This window comes from Anneissia japonica, unplaced genomic scaffold (assembly GCF_011630105.1).
Source record: "Anneissia japonica isolate Jap-2015-1 unplaced genomic scaffold, ASM1163010v1 scaffold724_len3256291_cov202, whole genome shotgun sequence".
Classification (NCBI taxonomy): Eukaryota; Metazoa; Echinodermata; class Crinoidea; order Comatulida; family Comatulidae; genus Anneissia; species Anneissia japonica.
In genome coordinates, this window is record NW_022744966.1 from 957,101 (window position 1) to 974,983 (window position 17,883).

At 35.1% G+C, this 17,883-nt stretch overlaps 1 protein-coding gene across 1 annotated transcript in view; it reads left to right on the top strand.

Annotated features, from left to right (window-relative positions):
• The window catches only part of LOC117119865 (DNA polymerase kappa-like), a 33,234-nt gene that overhangs the window by 3,101 nt on the left and 12,250 nt on the right, over positions 1-17,883 (top strand). Inside the window, exons 2-5 of the mRNA XM_033264850.1 lie at positions 3,776-3,989; positions 10,564-10,675; positions 15,936-16,088; positions 17,157-17,571. Of these exons, the coding sequence (XP_033120741.1) occupies positions 3,776-3,989; positions 10,564-10,675; positions 15,936-16,088; positions 17,157-17,571 (894 nt within the window). The remainder of the gene's footprint in view (positions 1-3,775; positions 3,990-10,563; positions 10,676-15,935; positions 16,089-17,156; positions 17,572-17,883) is intronic.

Genomic DNA, 17,883 nt, shown 5'->3' on the forward strand with positions numbered 1-17,883 from the left:
TAAAGATTTATAAATATAATACGGAATTGCTAGTTTAACTGAATTTAGACATTCCTAAGAATGAAAAAATGTAAAATAAGACTGAAATTTGATTTTTTGTGTTCCACACAAAAAATAAATGAGGATGAATTTTTCATGTTTGATTTTGCGATAAGTTGTGAGAAGAAATATCGTAGGCGCCGAAAACATTAGCCTATCCAACGCTGCTAGGCTAGGCCTAGCCTTACCTTGATTTAGGTTCTGTTATCACACATAAAAACGGCCGGCATGATATTTTCTGTTGCTAGTATTGACACTTGTGAAATATAATATTTCATAGGAATTATTTCAAATTTGTTAAAAAACTGATTCTGACTGAGATTTTGACACTTAAACAAACATATCTCAGCCTAACCGAACGACCGCATTGTGCGAGATGCGAAGTACAAAAACTAATCTCATTAGAGAGGGCGCACTTTATTGACTGTATAAAGTATACATAAAAGCGAGAGTATTCCAGTGGATGCGATCTACAATTTGCCTAGTAACGATGAATTCGTCGAGAAAATGGTAATATTTTATGAGAAATAGTCTGTATTTCTCTTTTTTTTATTCTTTTGAGTAAAACTAAAATCCATGCCAATATTTTTCCATGATTTATAATAATTGGAGTAATGCAAATGCATATTTTCTAAAAAAAGTCAGTTTTTAGTGAAATTTTGCCGGGAATCTGGCTTTAATACCCAGTCTGAAATGTACACAAGGACCAAAAAAACTTAAAAAATACACAACCCTATAAAAATTACTTTCCAAACATAAAGCACTAGTGCGTACATCGGCGTTCCATACTGAGGCTGTTTATCGCGACCGAAATGCATAACAATACGGCGCGACCGAAATGATCTGTATTCAACATACATTGGGGTAGGAGCCTAGCTTAGGCCTAGGCCCTACATGCCAATATTTTGATAGTAAAAACAGAGGAATTTGAAGCTTAGCTCCACCGAGTTCCTTGAGTTGGGCTGTCCATAGTTACCAACCTAAGAGATTTAAAATGCGTGACTACACCAGTTTCTGGGGGCCAAGGGGCCACCAGGGCCCCCGCCGGGGTCCAGGGTTGGCGCTCCGCTGGAGTCCGAGTTTCAGCAAAGAGTATAAATAGAACAAGAGAGCCAACTACACTCATTGAGAGCGTAAAAAAACGATACACCCTACGCAGCTTGTGTAGGACCCAGTACTCCACCGCGCACGGTCTGTTTATCTGTTCGCCACAAGACACAGTAGTTTTGTTTTCTGCTTACTGAGTTCATAGCGGGCGTACTTCTACTGCGCTGCACTGGGTAATAAAAAGTACCTACAACCGTCAGTGGGCATCCTACACAGGAGTGACGTTTTCAAAAACAGGAGTACGCTCTCTTGTTCTATTTATACTCTTTGGTTTCAGTCACATAATCAACAGTTGGTTGTGACAATGAACATGCAAGACCCAAGTGCCTTGGCTGGGTTGTTTTGGTCGAGAAAGAGAAATTTTGGCGGTGAATTAATTCTTGAATGTGATAATGAAAGCTCCCTAATGAATCAAATTACTGCATGGCCATTTTTATATCGTTAATAAAATACATTTCTTCTAAGTACATATATCCATCGAAGAATTCTATGTTGTTTACTGTGTGTCAACTGTGCCACAGCTGAGACAGTTATCATTCGCTGAACAACATCCCTGGACCACGTGTACTCCACCCAGTGGAGCCACAAAAGAACCAAGTTATTCTGGCGCGGCGGTACCACAAAGACACTGTCACATTCTCAAACAATAAGATAAGACCATTGTTGTACGCACACATTTGAAACTGTAGGCAATCAGCCCCTCCTCATATTTGTGGGAATTCCTTTGCTTACGAACAAATTTTTACACATGTGAGAAAGCCAGATTTTCACACAAGCGTTAAAAAAAAAAAGAGACGGATCCATCGCTTCCGAGTTACACTCAACTAACATGCATTTAATATTTGTACTGCATACATGTTTTATAATCAATCGTTGTTAAGCAATATAATGTGTCCTTGATATTTGGAAAATTTGACATGGAATTGTCTTGGAAATTTGCTTGTTTAAAAACGTGTGAACCCTGCCGTGTACGTCTAGACCTCCGTAAAATATATGACAATATCTGCTTATTTTTGCTATGTGAGAGTTCTATCTTGTGTTTCTAGTATCTTTGTTTATTAGGCAAGACTATTTTTATACCTTGTTTAGCGAACCCGCTGTCGGCAAATAGTGATGATTTCAAATAAAAGTAAATTTTAGTTATGACCAATTAGCGTAACCGTCGCCACGAAAAAATGGAAATTTTAGAAAAAAAGTTTTTCTTAAATTTTGTTACGCCCTACGGTGCCTTGAAATCTCTAAAGATAACGTACCGATATGTCTATTTCTTTTAATTTTATGAAGCATTTAACCATCCCATTACTACACTGTTTAACATTTACCAATAAAATTATATTTTTGTTTTCTCCGTATGGATGTTTTTGGCAAAACTTACAGTATTTGCTAAATAAGAAAACAAAACTTTAATATTTTTTTCCGCTCTCCTTTAAAAAAATAAGTTTGTGAAACAAGAAATAAAAAAAAATTCACCTTACTGTGTTTATCATGAAAATTGACAATTAGTTTTACATTCAGTTTAACACAATCTTAATACTGTAAATAGGATATGATTCTTTTGATAATTATAATAATAATATAATAATAATAATAATATCATGAATTTTTATGGCACCAGTTCTAAACAAGATCAAAGATGCAACACATGTGTATAGCCACCAGAAAACAAATAGGTCTTCTGACACATACTTGCCAACGTTGAGATGCTAAAAAACAGAGAATTTGGCGCGAGGGCCTTGGCTGTTGGGAGGGGTATCCCCCATTACATGGGGTCCAGAGGGTGTAACCCCCTGAAAGCTTTAGCTGTCTATTTCTTGAATACTTACCTGGATAAACCAACATATCACTAAACATGAGATCACCCCTCGAAAAATTATAGAACAGTCGACTCCTGGAGCCAAGCACAAGCGGCCACACAACCATGCAACTTCCTCATTCTTTTTCAAGACACGAAATTGGCTAGTGTACACGTCGTTTAAGGATTTAATCTATCTATGTATCATAAGGCCAGTTTATACAAGGCCTGCATGACTTTGGAACTACTCTCAAAGAGGCTATTTCTCGCAGAGCAAAATATTGAAAGATAATCTAAATATTGATGTTTTTTTTGTAGTATTTTATTGCAATAAAAAGACAAGACTGTGCGTTTAATTAAAATTTTTAAAAATTGGCCGGGAGTCAGGTCATCAAAACAGGAGTCTCCTGGCCAAAACAAGAGTGTTGGCATGAATGCGGACGTAAAGTTGCCAAGAGAGTTAAGAAGTATTTTATTTGAAAGCTAGTTCCAAAAAAGGCAGAAGTATTATAAGTGAAAGAACCTTGGGTTTTAGTACGGTATTTGATGACAGGAAGTTTTGAGAGGATGATCGAAGACAGCAAGATGGATAATGATTAATGGATCAAGAGCATAATTAAGTTTTTGGGTATAATTAGTGGACATTTTTCGATTTGGGAGGTGCATACTCACCCAACGCATCCCCCCAGAACTGGAAGTCTTGTGTTGTGGGAAGCTATGGGAAAAAATGTAGGTCCTGAAGTAAATGGTTGCTGACTGTATCTACAGTCATGTATTTTTTTGGCTCTTCAAAATTTTAACTGAATATTTGAGGTTTTTCTTCTATATTTATGGCAGGTAGTATGAGTAAGCCACAGGAACAAAGTCTTCATTCCAAACTTCAGCGTATGGTTACGGGAAGGAATGGTAATGGTTGTTCTTCTGATAGCAGTAGGCCTAATCAGTCATTGGCGATTTCAAGAATGGCCCTTAACACAAACAAAGCTGGAATGGAGGGGCTGGATAAAGATAAGATTGACAGAATCATTTTAGAAGCATCCAAGGGTTCAAGGTAGGTATAATAACAATAATAATAATAATAATAATGATAATGAAACTAGATTTAAATTTGTCACCGATGAATTTTAGGTGATGCACAGTATCCGATAGTTTTCCACAGTGAGAAAATTTGGATGCTCTTATGCTTTAAATTAGTCAAAAATTAATCTTGAGAATTTCAAAAATTACATCGTGATGTGCACGCACACGATAATGGTACATGAAGCTGACCCTTGATATGAAGTATACTTGTGTTAGTGTTGGCAACCAGCCTGCCCCCCTCAGGCGGGGTCGATTAATGATAAATCATAGAATTTCACAAAGATTTGAAGGAAGAAAATGAGGCGTGGGGGGTAAAAAAATCATTCATTTTGACAATGATGACATCATGAAAAATGGAGGGCACAGTTATGAAAGAAAATTGTTTCAGCTAAACATGCTACATGGTAATTATGATTGTTATTGATGATATTGACTATTAATTATATTGATTGTTTGACGGTTTTTTAGTTCCTATGCATGTAATTCAGTAGGAACTATTGTAATCACTCTTAGTCACATTTCTTTTGTTTTTTATTGTGTGTAGTATGTGTGTGCGTAAGTGTGTAGATATTTATGCAAATGCGCATGCGTCAAAGAAATGTTGTCCGACATTTTGTTTTACATCGTGATGCGAAGTTCGATGTGAAGTTTCTGCAGAGTTCAGTCAGGGCTCACGCTAACCGATCGGCAAGTCGGCATGCATGAAACTATTTTGGTTTTACGGCAAAAAAATCAACTGCTGTGGCATAGGTATTTTGAAGAAGGCCTAAAATAAAACGAAAAGGTTTTAATACTTGCTGAAATACATCGTTTTTTCATTTAGATCTCCATTTTTCACTAAACTCCATGCAACTTTTTTTTCTGTTGTATGAGTAGTCCATAGAGCTATTAAACAACTAGAGTGTTGACAAAATGGCGCAGCAATGCAGAGTTATGTATGTGTACCATCCAAGATGGCCGTCGTAGTAAAGCGCCACCTTCAGGCTTAGTATACATATTATTACATATTAATAAGCCCTCTGACTGACTATTATTTCATTAATGATAATGAGTAATGGTAATAACAATTTATTAAACTATTGTAGCCAAAACGAGGCCAAGTGGAGCATCTTATTCAAAAATAAAGTACCAAGGAATGAAAATTAAAATCGTGTACATTACACCCAAACACTGCAACGCTCGAAATTTCAAACATACGGGTAGCTAGCTGTACTGAACCCTCTTGAGTAAATTGAGGGCACAATTGCAACCATCTTGGATGGTACCCACACAGTTCTGCTTATTTCGAACATTGAATACATTGCGGTTAGCGCTCTAGTATTATCTCTATGGAGTAGTCATATGAAGGTACCATATCCCCGACAGTTGGCTATGCAGCAATGTACCCTTGAATACAAATTGAAGACAAGTGAAGATATAAAGGCAGCCAACTGTCGGGTACATAACGGCTATCTAACTTTCCACAAAAACATTAGACCTTAATACAAAAATAGCCTCGAAAAAAGCCCATCCAAGGTCCTCACAAAAATTAAAAGATTAACTTCTATTCAATGTTTTACGGTATAGAGTACTACAGTGTTACGTCACGATACCATGTGATACTACTCTGTTGTTATCGTTGCAAAATACGTTCCACCGGACGCCCTTTTTGCCACTGACAAACCATTGATCCCAATTTCTAACGTAATTATTAAGATGTTGCATTTTAATTGATGATTAAACATGTGTTCGATAACTTTAAGGCGAGCTTTTGTGTTTTAAGTATATTTTGATGGTAAAATATTAGATTTTAAAATGCCTATTCCAGAAAGCCTATGAAGTCATTCAGGCGTAATGAACGGTAACCATCAGAGAGCGTCCACCTGGCGTCGTGACGACACGACTGTGGTACTCTATACAACTGCAGATGAGTGGCATGTTTTTTTTTTTCTCAGAGCTATTAGATAGAGAAAGAATTAAAGACAAATAGGAAATATATAATAAAGAATATAAAGTACAAAAATCAAACACCAATGGTGAAATTTATCACGGTAAATGACACAACCATTCCTTCTCCCTTCCTCTCCCTACCCCCACCCCAAAAATCTACTTACTAAGCAATATTATCCCTTCCAATTTTTAATGACAATGCATTATGGCTGTCTCTTATACACATCTAGATGTGTATAAGAGACAGGTACTGAGAGATGGAAAAAATTAGGTCGCAAAAATTTCGGAGAATTTAAGGTCGGCAGCCTCGGCAATTTTTTACTACCAGGCCTATATAGTATAAATTATGATTTTTCCGAATGCTCGACCTTACATCGTCATCTACAGACTGTGATTTTTTTAATTTCTCTATTAAATCAATATATTGCTGGTGAAAGAATGGTCGTACTTGTATTTAATTTAATAGTGTAGTATAACACTGTACATATGTTTTACATAAGAAAATCGCCAAATAAATTTCGTTTTAGCGTTCATTTTATCGTTATCTTTGGCATGGGAAATATCACTTTCGTAAAAGCTACGATCGTATCATCACAGACTGCTTCAAAACTGCCCATGCATGTCCATACGCATGCCCAGAATGATCTATCAGGGATTTTCCACACATGTACAGTACTTGTCAGTAGTGAAGTCACGATGCGATGTTGAATTTTGTTGTTTTATAATAAACATTTTAAATATGATAATACTGTAAAATGAAGACAAATAATAGATTTAGATAAGCATTACGATGTACGCGGCCCACGTGGCTTCAATTGGGCGATGTTGTAGGCCTCGGCTGGCTAGCGTCATTCCTACCTACTAGGCCTAGCCTATAAACCAGTAGGCGAGAAAGACAAGACGACTGTACACAAATCATACGTACTGCATGCCTATTAGAAATAGTTATTGTACAAACAAATCTGTTTATGAACAACCAATTTCCTTGGTTTGACGACGTACATGAAATTTAGTGTCTGCTATATCCTGTTTCAGTCAAAGTTTTGACTTTCCAAGCAGTTTTTGAAGCAAAGAAATCTAGGCCTGCCTGTAGCAATTCTGGCTCGGCAATATGGTCGGTGATTGCCGACGTCAAATTTGTGGGCTGAATATTAATGAATAATTAAGGATAATTATTATAGTAATGACTAATACAGCATATGATAATAATATAACAATGATTGTTCACTATTCATCCTATGAAGTTATATTTGGTATTAAAAAATAGGCATGATATTGCCATATTTTCACTGTATGTTGCGCACAGGTTTGTATGTTTGATGCATGTGTCAGCATTGTTATTGGCCCTAAAATAACTGAAAAAGAATGGAAATTTGTGAATACAGTGTCAGAAACCCAATATATGTAAAAAAAATTTTAAAATGCTCAAAATGGCCTGAAACATGCTCTAATTTTAATAGTCAAAAAGTTATTTTGAAATTTTAACGTACACCCATGTTCGCGTGCAGACAGCAATCTCACACAAAGTTGACCCTTGATATGAAGTATACTTGTGTCATTTTTCATTGAAAATGCGTGCTGGTTAAGAATTCATTATCAATCGTAGAATTTCACAAAATAGCACATAAATGATGTCAATGACTGTGACGTCACACAAAAAGTCACCTGCAAAACTTCAGATGAAGATTTATCTGCTGGCCAAATCTGATCTATCTGTACTCAGCCTTATGTACTGATTTACTGATTTATATTGTTCTGATTTATGCCTTTTATGTGGGTGTGCCAGCCCTCAGGCTGTGTGCCTATAGTCAAATATCCACACCTTATTGTGTGGATGTGGCAGTGTTTACTCCAGCCTATGCTTATAGCTATGCTTTTTTCATTTATATATTTCAGTTACCGCATACATTTATGATGTCATTGTTGATTATTTGTGTCTGTTGAATTGCATTGATTGATTTGGTTAACTAGCTGGATAGCGGTCCCGGACATCCTCCAACGTGAGGCCATAATCTTCCTAAAACTATACTCTGCAGAACTAGCATGCACATATTCAAATTATCTATTTTGTGTTTGATATGACACAGACCCTGTCTCTTAATCACAGCTAGATGTGTATAAGAGACAGCTCGCACTTTTGTGAAAAATAGCTCGCCTTACAATATTTCAAAATAACTCGCCTCCACAGCCCTCGAAATGCGGACGCAATTTTTGCTGACCCACAGGAATTATTTTCCAACATAAAAGATGCTTGGCCTAGGCAGAAAAACGTCTTTATACCGATAATAATATAATAATAATAACTTTATTTATCCACGGATACTCATTTCAATCTTTTTACAAAGGTTGGTCTTCCAAGAGGCCGTGTACTTAAACTACTGATATGATAAAAGAAAGGGAAAACAAACATGGAAAAGTAAAAACCTACCAACTGTAAAAAGTAGGAACTAAATACTACTTTTAAACAATTTCAAATTTGAAATAATAAAATCTGCAGTTTCAAAAACTAGTCAGGTTTGACACAATATTTTTAAAACTCTTTAAATCTTTAGCATTTTTTTCCTTATCGATATCGTGGGTCATTACTGTATATTTTTTTGTGTGCAATGTATGAACTTCTACAAACTGAACAGTTAATAAACAACAATTTCTGGACGAAATAATGCAATAATCACATTGCTGTCTGTGAATTAACAACTAATGATGTAGGCCTAGCACAACACCCTGTAAATGAACCGTTCGTACTGCTTTATCAGTCCCAATAGCATACTGCTGCCAGAGATTATCTATGGATTTAAAACGACACACACCAGCAAACGAAAGTTAATGGTTACATCAAGTGAAAATTATGCCTTCCATTGTTTAATAAATTGCATTATCGCTCCTTAAAAATTGATTTGAATCAACCTGAAATGAAGACGGAACTCAAAGTAAGTCTCTACGATGGCTGGCATTTTTAGTAGACGTTATTCGGATTTGGATGTCGTTTGATTCGTGTAAATTACAAATGCATAGCTTCACTTACTCTTCAAACAAGACGCTTTTGAGAAACATGTTGCTAATTTAATTACAGAGGAAATTTGTAGACAATAAAATTTAAATTTGTTAGATTTATTTAGATTTAATTTATAAATATAGGCGAAATACACAGAGTTTGTTCTATCATAGCAAGCTGTCACGCAATGAAACTTTAGGCGATCTGACGTTATCACAGTCAAGCACATGTTTGCACATGACCCCACGAAAAAGATTAACCAATTAGCTGGCAGAGTTTAGGAGGCGCAACCTGATGTCTGATGTTTACAACCAACCGACCAGCAAGTGGCATTGTGACTACGAAGAATGTGTTGGGTTAGGGAAAAATATCAGACCGAAAATGCATGTAAAAACAATGTAAAAGCATTCGTTTTATTGGTAATTAAATTTGCTGTACAGTACTACAACAAAACAACAGCTGTACACTACACTTATGTATGTTTTCGTAGGCTAGGCCTAGTCATACCGAACCCAAGGGACACTTGCTAGTTAGGCCTAGACCTATGCCTACTTCAGTAGCTAGGCCGTAGCCTAGCTGGCCTACAACGTCAACAAGCTTGTTCGGAAAGGGTTCAATAGATATGTTACACTAACCAAACTTTCCGGAAATCCGAACATCGTAACCGGTCCCGAGATGAGGGGGGGGGGGGTTCGGTATTACTTGATTACTTGATATTAGAGACTCTTGAAGCTTGCTTATGAGCCCCTCGTGCATGGGCATTAAAATTCATAATATGGATTATAGAGTTTCGGGTGGTTTTTGTGTGCTTGTGCAAGTAAAGTTTTGAACTGGTTTATAGATTTGGCTATTACAACAAAATTTGGGAACGAGTTTCATTCATTTATTGAACGCACAAAAAAAGCATGTCTGATAACCTCAGATCTGAATAAAGTAGGTCGAATGCGAAGGCTATGGCCTCGTGTCACAGAATCCGTTATTCTCGTAAAAAAGAATTCTTCCGGTAGGTCATCAAATTGATTTAGAATTTTAAAAATCTGGATTAGGTCTGCTCTGATGCGTCAATAAGTAAGAGATGGCAGTCCAAGTATGCGGAGACGATCTTGGTATTCAAAATAATGTATAGTTGTAATAAGAGCTTAGCCGCTCTGCGCTGAACATTTTACTATAAATATTGGGAGAGTGCACTTTATTATTTCTCTACATATAAATATTGGAAGTTAAATTTGATGTCTTGTTGACTCCTGTTAATTGCACTGTATAGCGATTGAACGTTCATCTGTATTCCTTTAATCTTTAATCTCTCCCCCCCCCCTGCGCTATCCCACAAAATAATCACTCGCCTAAAAATTATGTTGAGTTTTATTGCTCGTCTGCCATTTTAAAATGACAAGGCCTGTATATTTGTGGTTTATCATTTCAATGTTGTTTATCTACCAGCAACAAAGTTCTGTATATTTTATATATATGGTATATATTTATGACTAATAAAGTTCTTGAATCTTGAGTACCCTTCCATTTGCCCTCCAGTCCGCCACTAATTCTACATATAACATAGGCCTATAGTTAATGTTTGGATAGAATATTGGCTTACATTTTGCTAATAATTTTTGTTTACTAGGTTCTATGAAAATGAACAAAAGAAAGAATCTGATACTAGCCAGCGTTTGGGAATGATGAAACAAAAAATGGAAACGATTACAGAGAGAGATAAACTGAGAGCAATAGAAGTGGTAGGTTCAAAATTTTAAAGGTTGTCAAATTTGATGCCCGTATTCTTAAAATGAAATTCAGTCGAACTTCGAACTAGAACTTTATTATTAACTAGTTCTAGTTGCAACTAAAATTTGTATTCATAAACAACATACCCTATAGTCAAAGTTCTAAGTATGACTAAATCAAGTCCTAGTTGTAGTTCAGCTGAAGACGGCTGGCAAGCAACGACTATCAAACTAACCAATGAAAAGAACTAATTTTATTGCCAGACAAAATATTAGAGATCTGGTATGAACGCATGAATTTTAAGCTGTTGTCTGTTGTCCAAAGGCACATTTCCCCATCACCATCATTCGCTTAATTAATTTTCTATAATAATAACTATATTAGCTGTTAACATGAGAATTCGAACAGTCACTGAAAATTTGCTTTCTTTGGAGAACTATTATAGCTGAGCCCGAGCGAGGGCGACGCATCTTTTTTGTTATGGTGAACCTACGTAACTGCAACACAAGTGGATTTCATGGAGATCAGGAACTATTGCATGTTGCTAGCAAAACATGTTAATTTCATCTTTTGGAATCTTGAACACACCAAAGATACTGTACAACAGACCTACAGTACTTATAAATCGTTTTTATTCTTTTCACTCTGTCGTGAGTTACAAAAAGCATGTTTTTAGTAGGGTAAATATTATTAGTCTTAAGTCGGACCCTAGGCTGACGAAACAAAATCACTGCGGAGGTATAATTTTAGTCAAGGTTCGCATAATTAATACCCCATTCAGACTAGCATCACATTGCGATCAGTTGTAGCAATTGCGACACCCGATCGCAAAGTAAAATCGTGTGTGAAAGCTCACCAATAGAAGTCGATATGTAATCAATATCACAATTGGTACCCCTGCGATTGGGTGCTACAATCTTTGTTACTCCCGATTACCACGGAATCTGATCGCAACGAATCACAACAAATTCCATAGGCACTGTTTGGCTGAGGTCAGTCAACATAGGCCTAGCCACTGGAGGCCTGACCCTAGAATGTAAAGTTTGTTTCGTGTTGGTCTGAAGGCGTTCTTTGATTGCGATCGGGAGTAATCAGTTTTGGATTACCACCGATTACATCGCAACCGATCGCAACATATGTAGTCTGAATAGGGTATTAGTGCTAGTCAAAGTTTGTTTTAAGAATATGAAATTATGTAATTTTTAGTTCTTTGTGACCTTGGTCACAGTGGATAAGAATATGAAATTATGTAATTTTTAGTTCTTTGTGACCTTGGTCACAGTGGAAATATTGGAATGATACAGGTGTGAAATGTGTGTGTGAGATGCATGTGCACAACATGCATCTCACACACATAAACGGTGCCTTCGCGGTGGGTATAAAGGGTGCCCGATAGTTACTAGTGGACATGTAATTGTGCAAGAAATGTTTGTTTTTTCAGTTAGATGAAAAATATAAGCTGTACGCGATAAAACATATACTCTCTATCACCGTTTTTGAGTCGTTTTGTTTTTTTAGTCCAAATTTTGATTTGCGCATGCGTCAGAAAAAGTTTCGCGAACGTCACCAGTAGGCATAGAACAATATACCTCTATGTTCAAACTAATTACATACAAGTTTAAACCACACATTCAAATCACTATGTTTTCTCAATTGTATGTGCTTATTCAAATAAATTAATTGAATTAAATGTAATAATATATGTCATAGCCTAGGAAATTTGAACAAAAAGCACGTACATGTCGGCAGTTCTTTCTTTCGCGAAGCTAGCCTACTTATAGGCTGGGTGGTCCAGTCAGAGAAAACACATACTGTAGACCTGGTCTAGCTAGGCTTATGTGGTTAAATTGTTAATAATAATTATGTTTGTTTACGTTTAATCAACTGTAGGTTTTTGTTTATGAATATTAACATGACTGTGACCATATTTCGCCACCAATCAAAATTCAACCCCACCCACATGCAAAGCATGCTGCTGTAATTTCTAGTTTATTTTTAGTTCAAGAAGTAGCGCACCCTCTATTTTTTATTGAAAGTGGAACCATGTTGGTGCAGGTATACATGTAGTATATCAGACATAACAAAAAATATAAGCTATCTTTTATGGATTCAAACTAAGTACAAGTTACTTTTATGTGTACTCGCTAAAAGGCGACCTTCAGCGGCCTTTCGCGAGGCTGTGAGTTACTGGGGCAGGTCCAGTTTACAGGAGGGGTGCAGAAAGTAGGGAACTTCTGTATAAATACCATGTGTTTAAATGACTTAAAGAACTGTCTTCTTTCTTGTAACCCTCCCATATTTTACGAGACTTAAAAGCCTATAATAATGTAAGCCTGAAAATTATTCTCATAAATGACCCTTAATCAGAATCAGAATCTCTTTATTATTTCCAAAAGAAGAAATTGGTTGCTCGATAAAACTTTTCATAAAAATACATTAAAATACATTCGTAATATAAGTACAATACAAAAGTACATCACAAATTCAAACACATCAGACTTAAAAAAAACAAAACACTAAAACATCAAAAAGGCGAACACAAAAAAAGAATAATATACATAAAAATACATTCATAATAAAAACACAATCCAAAACGATAACATATTGTACATTACTTAATCAAAACATCAGATTTTAAAAGTGAAAGTCAAATTACCTTTTAAATAAAGAACATGAGCCAATAATAATTTTGTTTATAATGTTAAAGCCGGTAAGATCTTAAGAAAGCTTTTGATACCATTGATCATAATCAACTTCTTATTAAACTGGAGGAGCAAGGCATCAGTGCAGTGAACTGTCTTGGTTTATTTCCTACTTAAGAGATCGAAAACAAGCAGTTAAGATAGGAAGTAGCCTTTCTCGTTTTAAGTCAATTAATATAGGTGTACCACTGGGCTCAATTTTGGGCCCCTTGTTATTTACTATTTATGTAAATAGCCTTCCACAATGTGTAACCTGTTAAAACTGTAGTGCATGCAGATGATACTACTTTGCTTTTTCGTTCACTTGATCCTGTTTCTCTCTAAAAAGATTTAGACACTTAAACTTAAATAATATTACAAAATGGTTTTGTAACAATAGGTTAACATTAAATATTAATAAAACTAAGTTTATGCTTTTTGGTGTACCTATGAAACTTGATAGATTTAGCAATGTCACATTAATGTATGATAACCATATTATTGAAAAAGTTGATCAATTCAAATATCTTGGTATTGTTTTTAATAGTCATTTGAATTGGATTCATCATATTGAGTATCTTTCTTAAAAAATTGCAAAATGTTGTGGTATTATTCGCTGTGTTAAAGTTTACTTACCAAATTCTGCTCTGAAAATGTTTGGTGAGGCAATAATAATGCCTCATTTCAATTATTGTAGTCAAACTGTAATAACACTCTTAAGTCAAAGATGCAAAAGCAGCAAAATCGATTTGCAAGAATTTTATTATCAGCCGATATTAGAGATCTCCAGTGGATGATATGATGATTACTCTTCATTGGCTTAAACTAAATGATTGATGGACAAACCAGATTTTACTTACTGTGTTTAAATATTAATGCCCCTGAATATCTGTCTTCAAAATTCACCTTCACCCACTCTGTTCATTCCTACCCCACTTGGAATCAAATATCAAATACTCTAGTTGTTCCACATGCAAAAGTGGTTAGAGTACATTTTATAAGAGTGAAGCGCATCTTTGGAACAATCTTTTTCACAACACTCGTAACAATTTTGATTCTATTTCTATTAATACTGTACGTTTAAAAAAGAGGCCTTTATCTGTATTTAGTAAGACTGTACCTTTTATATTTTGGTTTGGTAGTTTTCATTTGTCTGCTCTCTTTTCAGTTTTAGGCTATCTTGTTGTTTTTTATTTACTTTTAGTTACTTTTGAATTTCATGATTGTAAACATTATTATTTTTTTTTCTTGTATATATTCACTGTATGTACCAGGGTTTCCTTGAAAAGCAGTGATAGTCACTTAATGGATACCCCCTGGTTAAAGAAAGTTTAAATAATAAATAAATAATAGGCCTACTTGTAAAAAATGGATTATACAATACATGGTAAAATGTTGTGATGGAAGTAGACATTCCTATTTGTCACATATTGACTTATTTTAGTGAATAACATAGTCACTTTATAATAAATTTTATTCCATTATATTTAGTGAACATATACACGTTTGTATCAGCCGTACCTACCAAAGTGGTACGTTCTATTTACCTACTACATACTCAATACTCTGCTGCTCCTTTCACTGTATTGTGCTAACGTAATTTTTGAATAATGAATTCTCACATGTGTGGCTTTTTGTAGTGTGTCAAGTCCTCTTCCAATATTTTGTAGATTTGTAAAATCGTTTTTTATGATATTTGAATATACGTAAAATAGGAACTCAAAATATGTTAATAATGTTAAGACATTTGAAAGAATGGTGCTACAATATATTTCTTCTAGACGGTAAATCAGCACGAACATTTTGTCCTTACTCAAATTAATATAATGATTAAACCACACATTCAAATAACTATGTTTTAGAAAACCGTGTACTTGCATGTTTTGTTGTATTTCTGAGTCCTATCATACAGAGACGAAATCAGGATGATGAAATTATAAACAGGGCGCTAAGTACAGAATTTGGATCGTCTCAACATGCGGCAACATCCATCATTTCAAGACCTAGTTTCTTGCATACTTGCTAATTAGATATTGTTTACTCTATTTCAAAAGGGAAAACAATTGTAACCGCTGAATTTTTTTACAGCCTAGGCTTAGCTTTAGGCCTAGCCCTTGGGCGGAAGGAAGGATAGGGCTTTCTGTCATCTGGCCTAGCCTAGCAGCGGGTGTGTGTGTGTACTACTACCATACTATATACTGTACTATGGTTCTTAATTCTTTTTCATTGGGCTCAGTTGTAGATTTAAAAAGTACAAGTTAATTATATTTGTTTAGTTCCACACCACAATAACTAAAATTTGGCAAGTCCGATTAGTTTCAAATTTTGTAACTAATTCAGTGAATGACTTTGATGACTATTAATTATCGCAATTCTCAGATTTTCGTTTATTTTTTGCGTACAAAGGAACATACACACTCGCAGGGTTCTGGTTAAGTTTTAGCTTGAACTACGACTAAAGTTGGTTTTAAAAATACTGAGGAGGTGAGAGAGCCAAGCTGTTGAATCCGACACTAAAAAGGGTTATCACTATGTGACTTAAAACTGAATTTTATTTCAAAGTATGTGAAACCATTATTTTTTGCTTCAGATGGACAGACTTACTAACCAGTTAGAGTCTGCAAGAGATTTAAGCCGTACAATTGTCCATCTCGACATGGATGCATTCTATGCCGCTGTTGAAATGCGAGATAATCCCTCCCTTAAAAATATGCCAATGGCTGTTGGCAGTATGTCGATGCTGGTAAGCATATTTCATGGTTTAAAGATAGTGCTTGATGTAATATCTGTATATACCCCATCAAAATTTATCATTTAAAATAAGTTATTCACTTTTAATGAGACAAATAAAAACAATATAATTTTGCTGATTTAGTGATGTTTTACTACAAATTCCTTAAACTTATATAAAGAATTCAATCAAGGGTCTACTTGCAAACAGTGTAGTCCTCTCGCTTGCTATAATCTTCAATTGACTGCAAGTACTTTATAATGCAATGTAAGCAATTGAATTTATTGCCAGTATTTATAAGGTCATAGCATTATACTGTATAATCATAATCTCATTTGTTTGTTATACATTGTATGATATTATAATGGAAAAAAGTAGTAAATAATATTTGTAAAGGTTAGAAAAAACATATTATCTGTATTGATATTGTAAATATTCAAGTACTTTCATCTCGTTTGCTTATAATGATTGTAGAACTGATCAATAATAAACCAAGCACAATTTGATGTAAACTTACTGTGAGCTTTCGTCTATATTATCAACATGACTTTGTCAATCTATGTGGACTAGCATCCATTGTTTGGGCATTGCGTGAACAACGCCCTCTGGTGCCAGCTCTCTTCCTGTCAGGATTGGTTTCAGGGCCCCCCCCCCCCTAGCCTTTCAGATTGAAGGAGTTCTTTTGTCCCATGTTGATTCCGTTTTGATTATTTTGGTGTCATCCCAGTCCGGGATGTGTTTGCAATTCACCATATGTCAGTGACGACTGATTTATGCAATGTTTTTGGTCTGTTGACAGGATATGTGCCAACCATGTCCATATTCTTTGTGAATTGTTTTCTACATCTTTTATGTGTTCAAGTCGCTGTTTGAACTCCTTCAACCTGAAAGGCAGGGGCCCCCGGAACTAGTCCTGACAAGAAGAAAGCTTGGTTTATTATCGATTAAACTGTTGTACAATGTATTTATTATATAATTTCATTTTAACTTTATTAAAAATTATTAATGATATTATCATTATCATGATTATTAATTATTGTCATTGTTATTTCTCTAATCATAGTCTTATTTGCATCTTAGTGTACATCAAACTACCTTGCACGTAGGTTTGGTGTACGTGCTGCTATGCCAGGGTTTATTGCTAAAAAGTTGTGTCCAGATCTCATTCTAGTTCCATCGAATTTTGAAAAATATCACAAAGCAAGTAAAAAAGTTCAGGACATTTTAAAAGCTTATGATCCAAACTTTTGTCCAATGAGCTTGGATGAAGCTTACTTGGATTTAACTGAACACCTTGCAAATAGACAGTCACTAACTGAAGAAGAAAGGACGTATTATAAACAGGATCATAACACCAAGAAGAAAGAAAATAATCCGTGCAATTTAATTAATGAAATGAAGAGGCATTTTGTTACATTTGGGTTGACTGATGTAGAAGCCGTAAATGAAATCAGATTCAGAATTGAGGCTGAGACTCAATTGACAGCCAGTGCAGGCAAGTAAACTTGGCAATTTCTTTTTAAAGGATTTTCATATTCATTCTGGCAGTTCTTGTTTCCCTTATTAATTTTACGATTTTTCTTATTCCTTTATTGTCTTTGTGGTTGTGCTGTCATTTTTATTTTCAGATTTCTAAATTTGTATTTTTATTGTAAAGAGTGAGCCCTTGTAGAGGTGTTCGTCACCTGTTTGCTTGTCTCCTTTTTATTTTATTTTGTTCATTAAATAAAAAATTTAATAAATAAATAAACACAACTGAAATGAACAAAACACATCTCCTAAATTTCATATTTTGGCATAATACCTT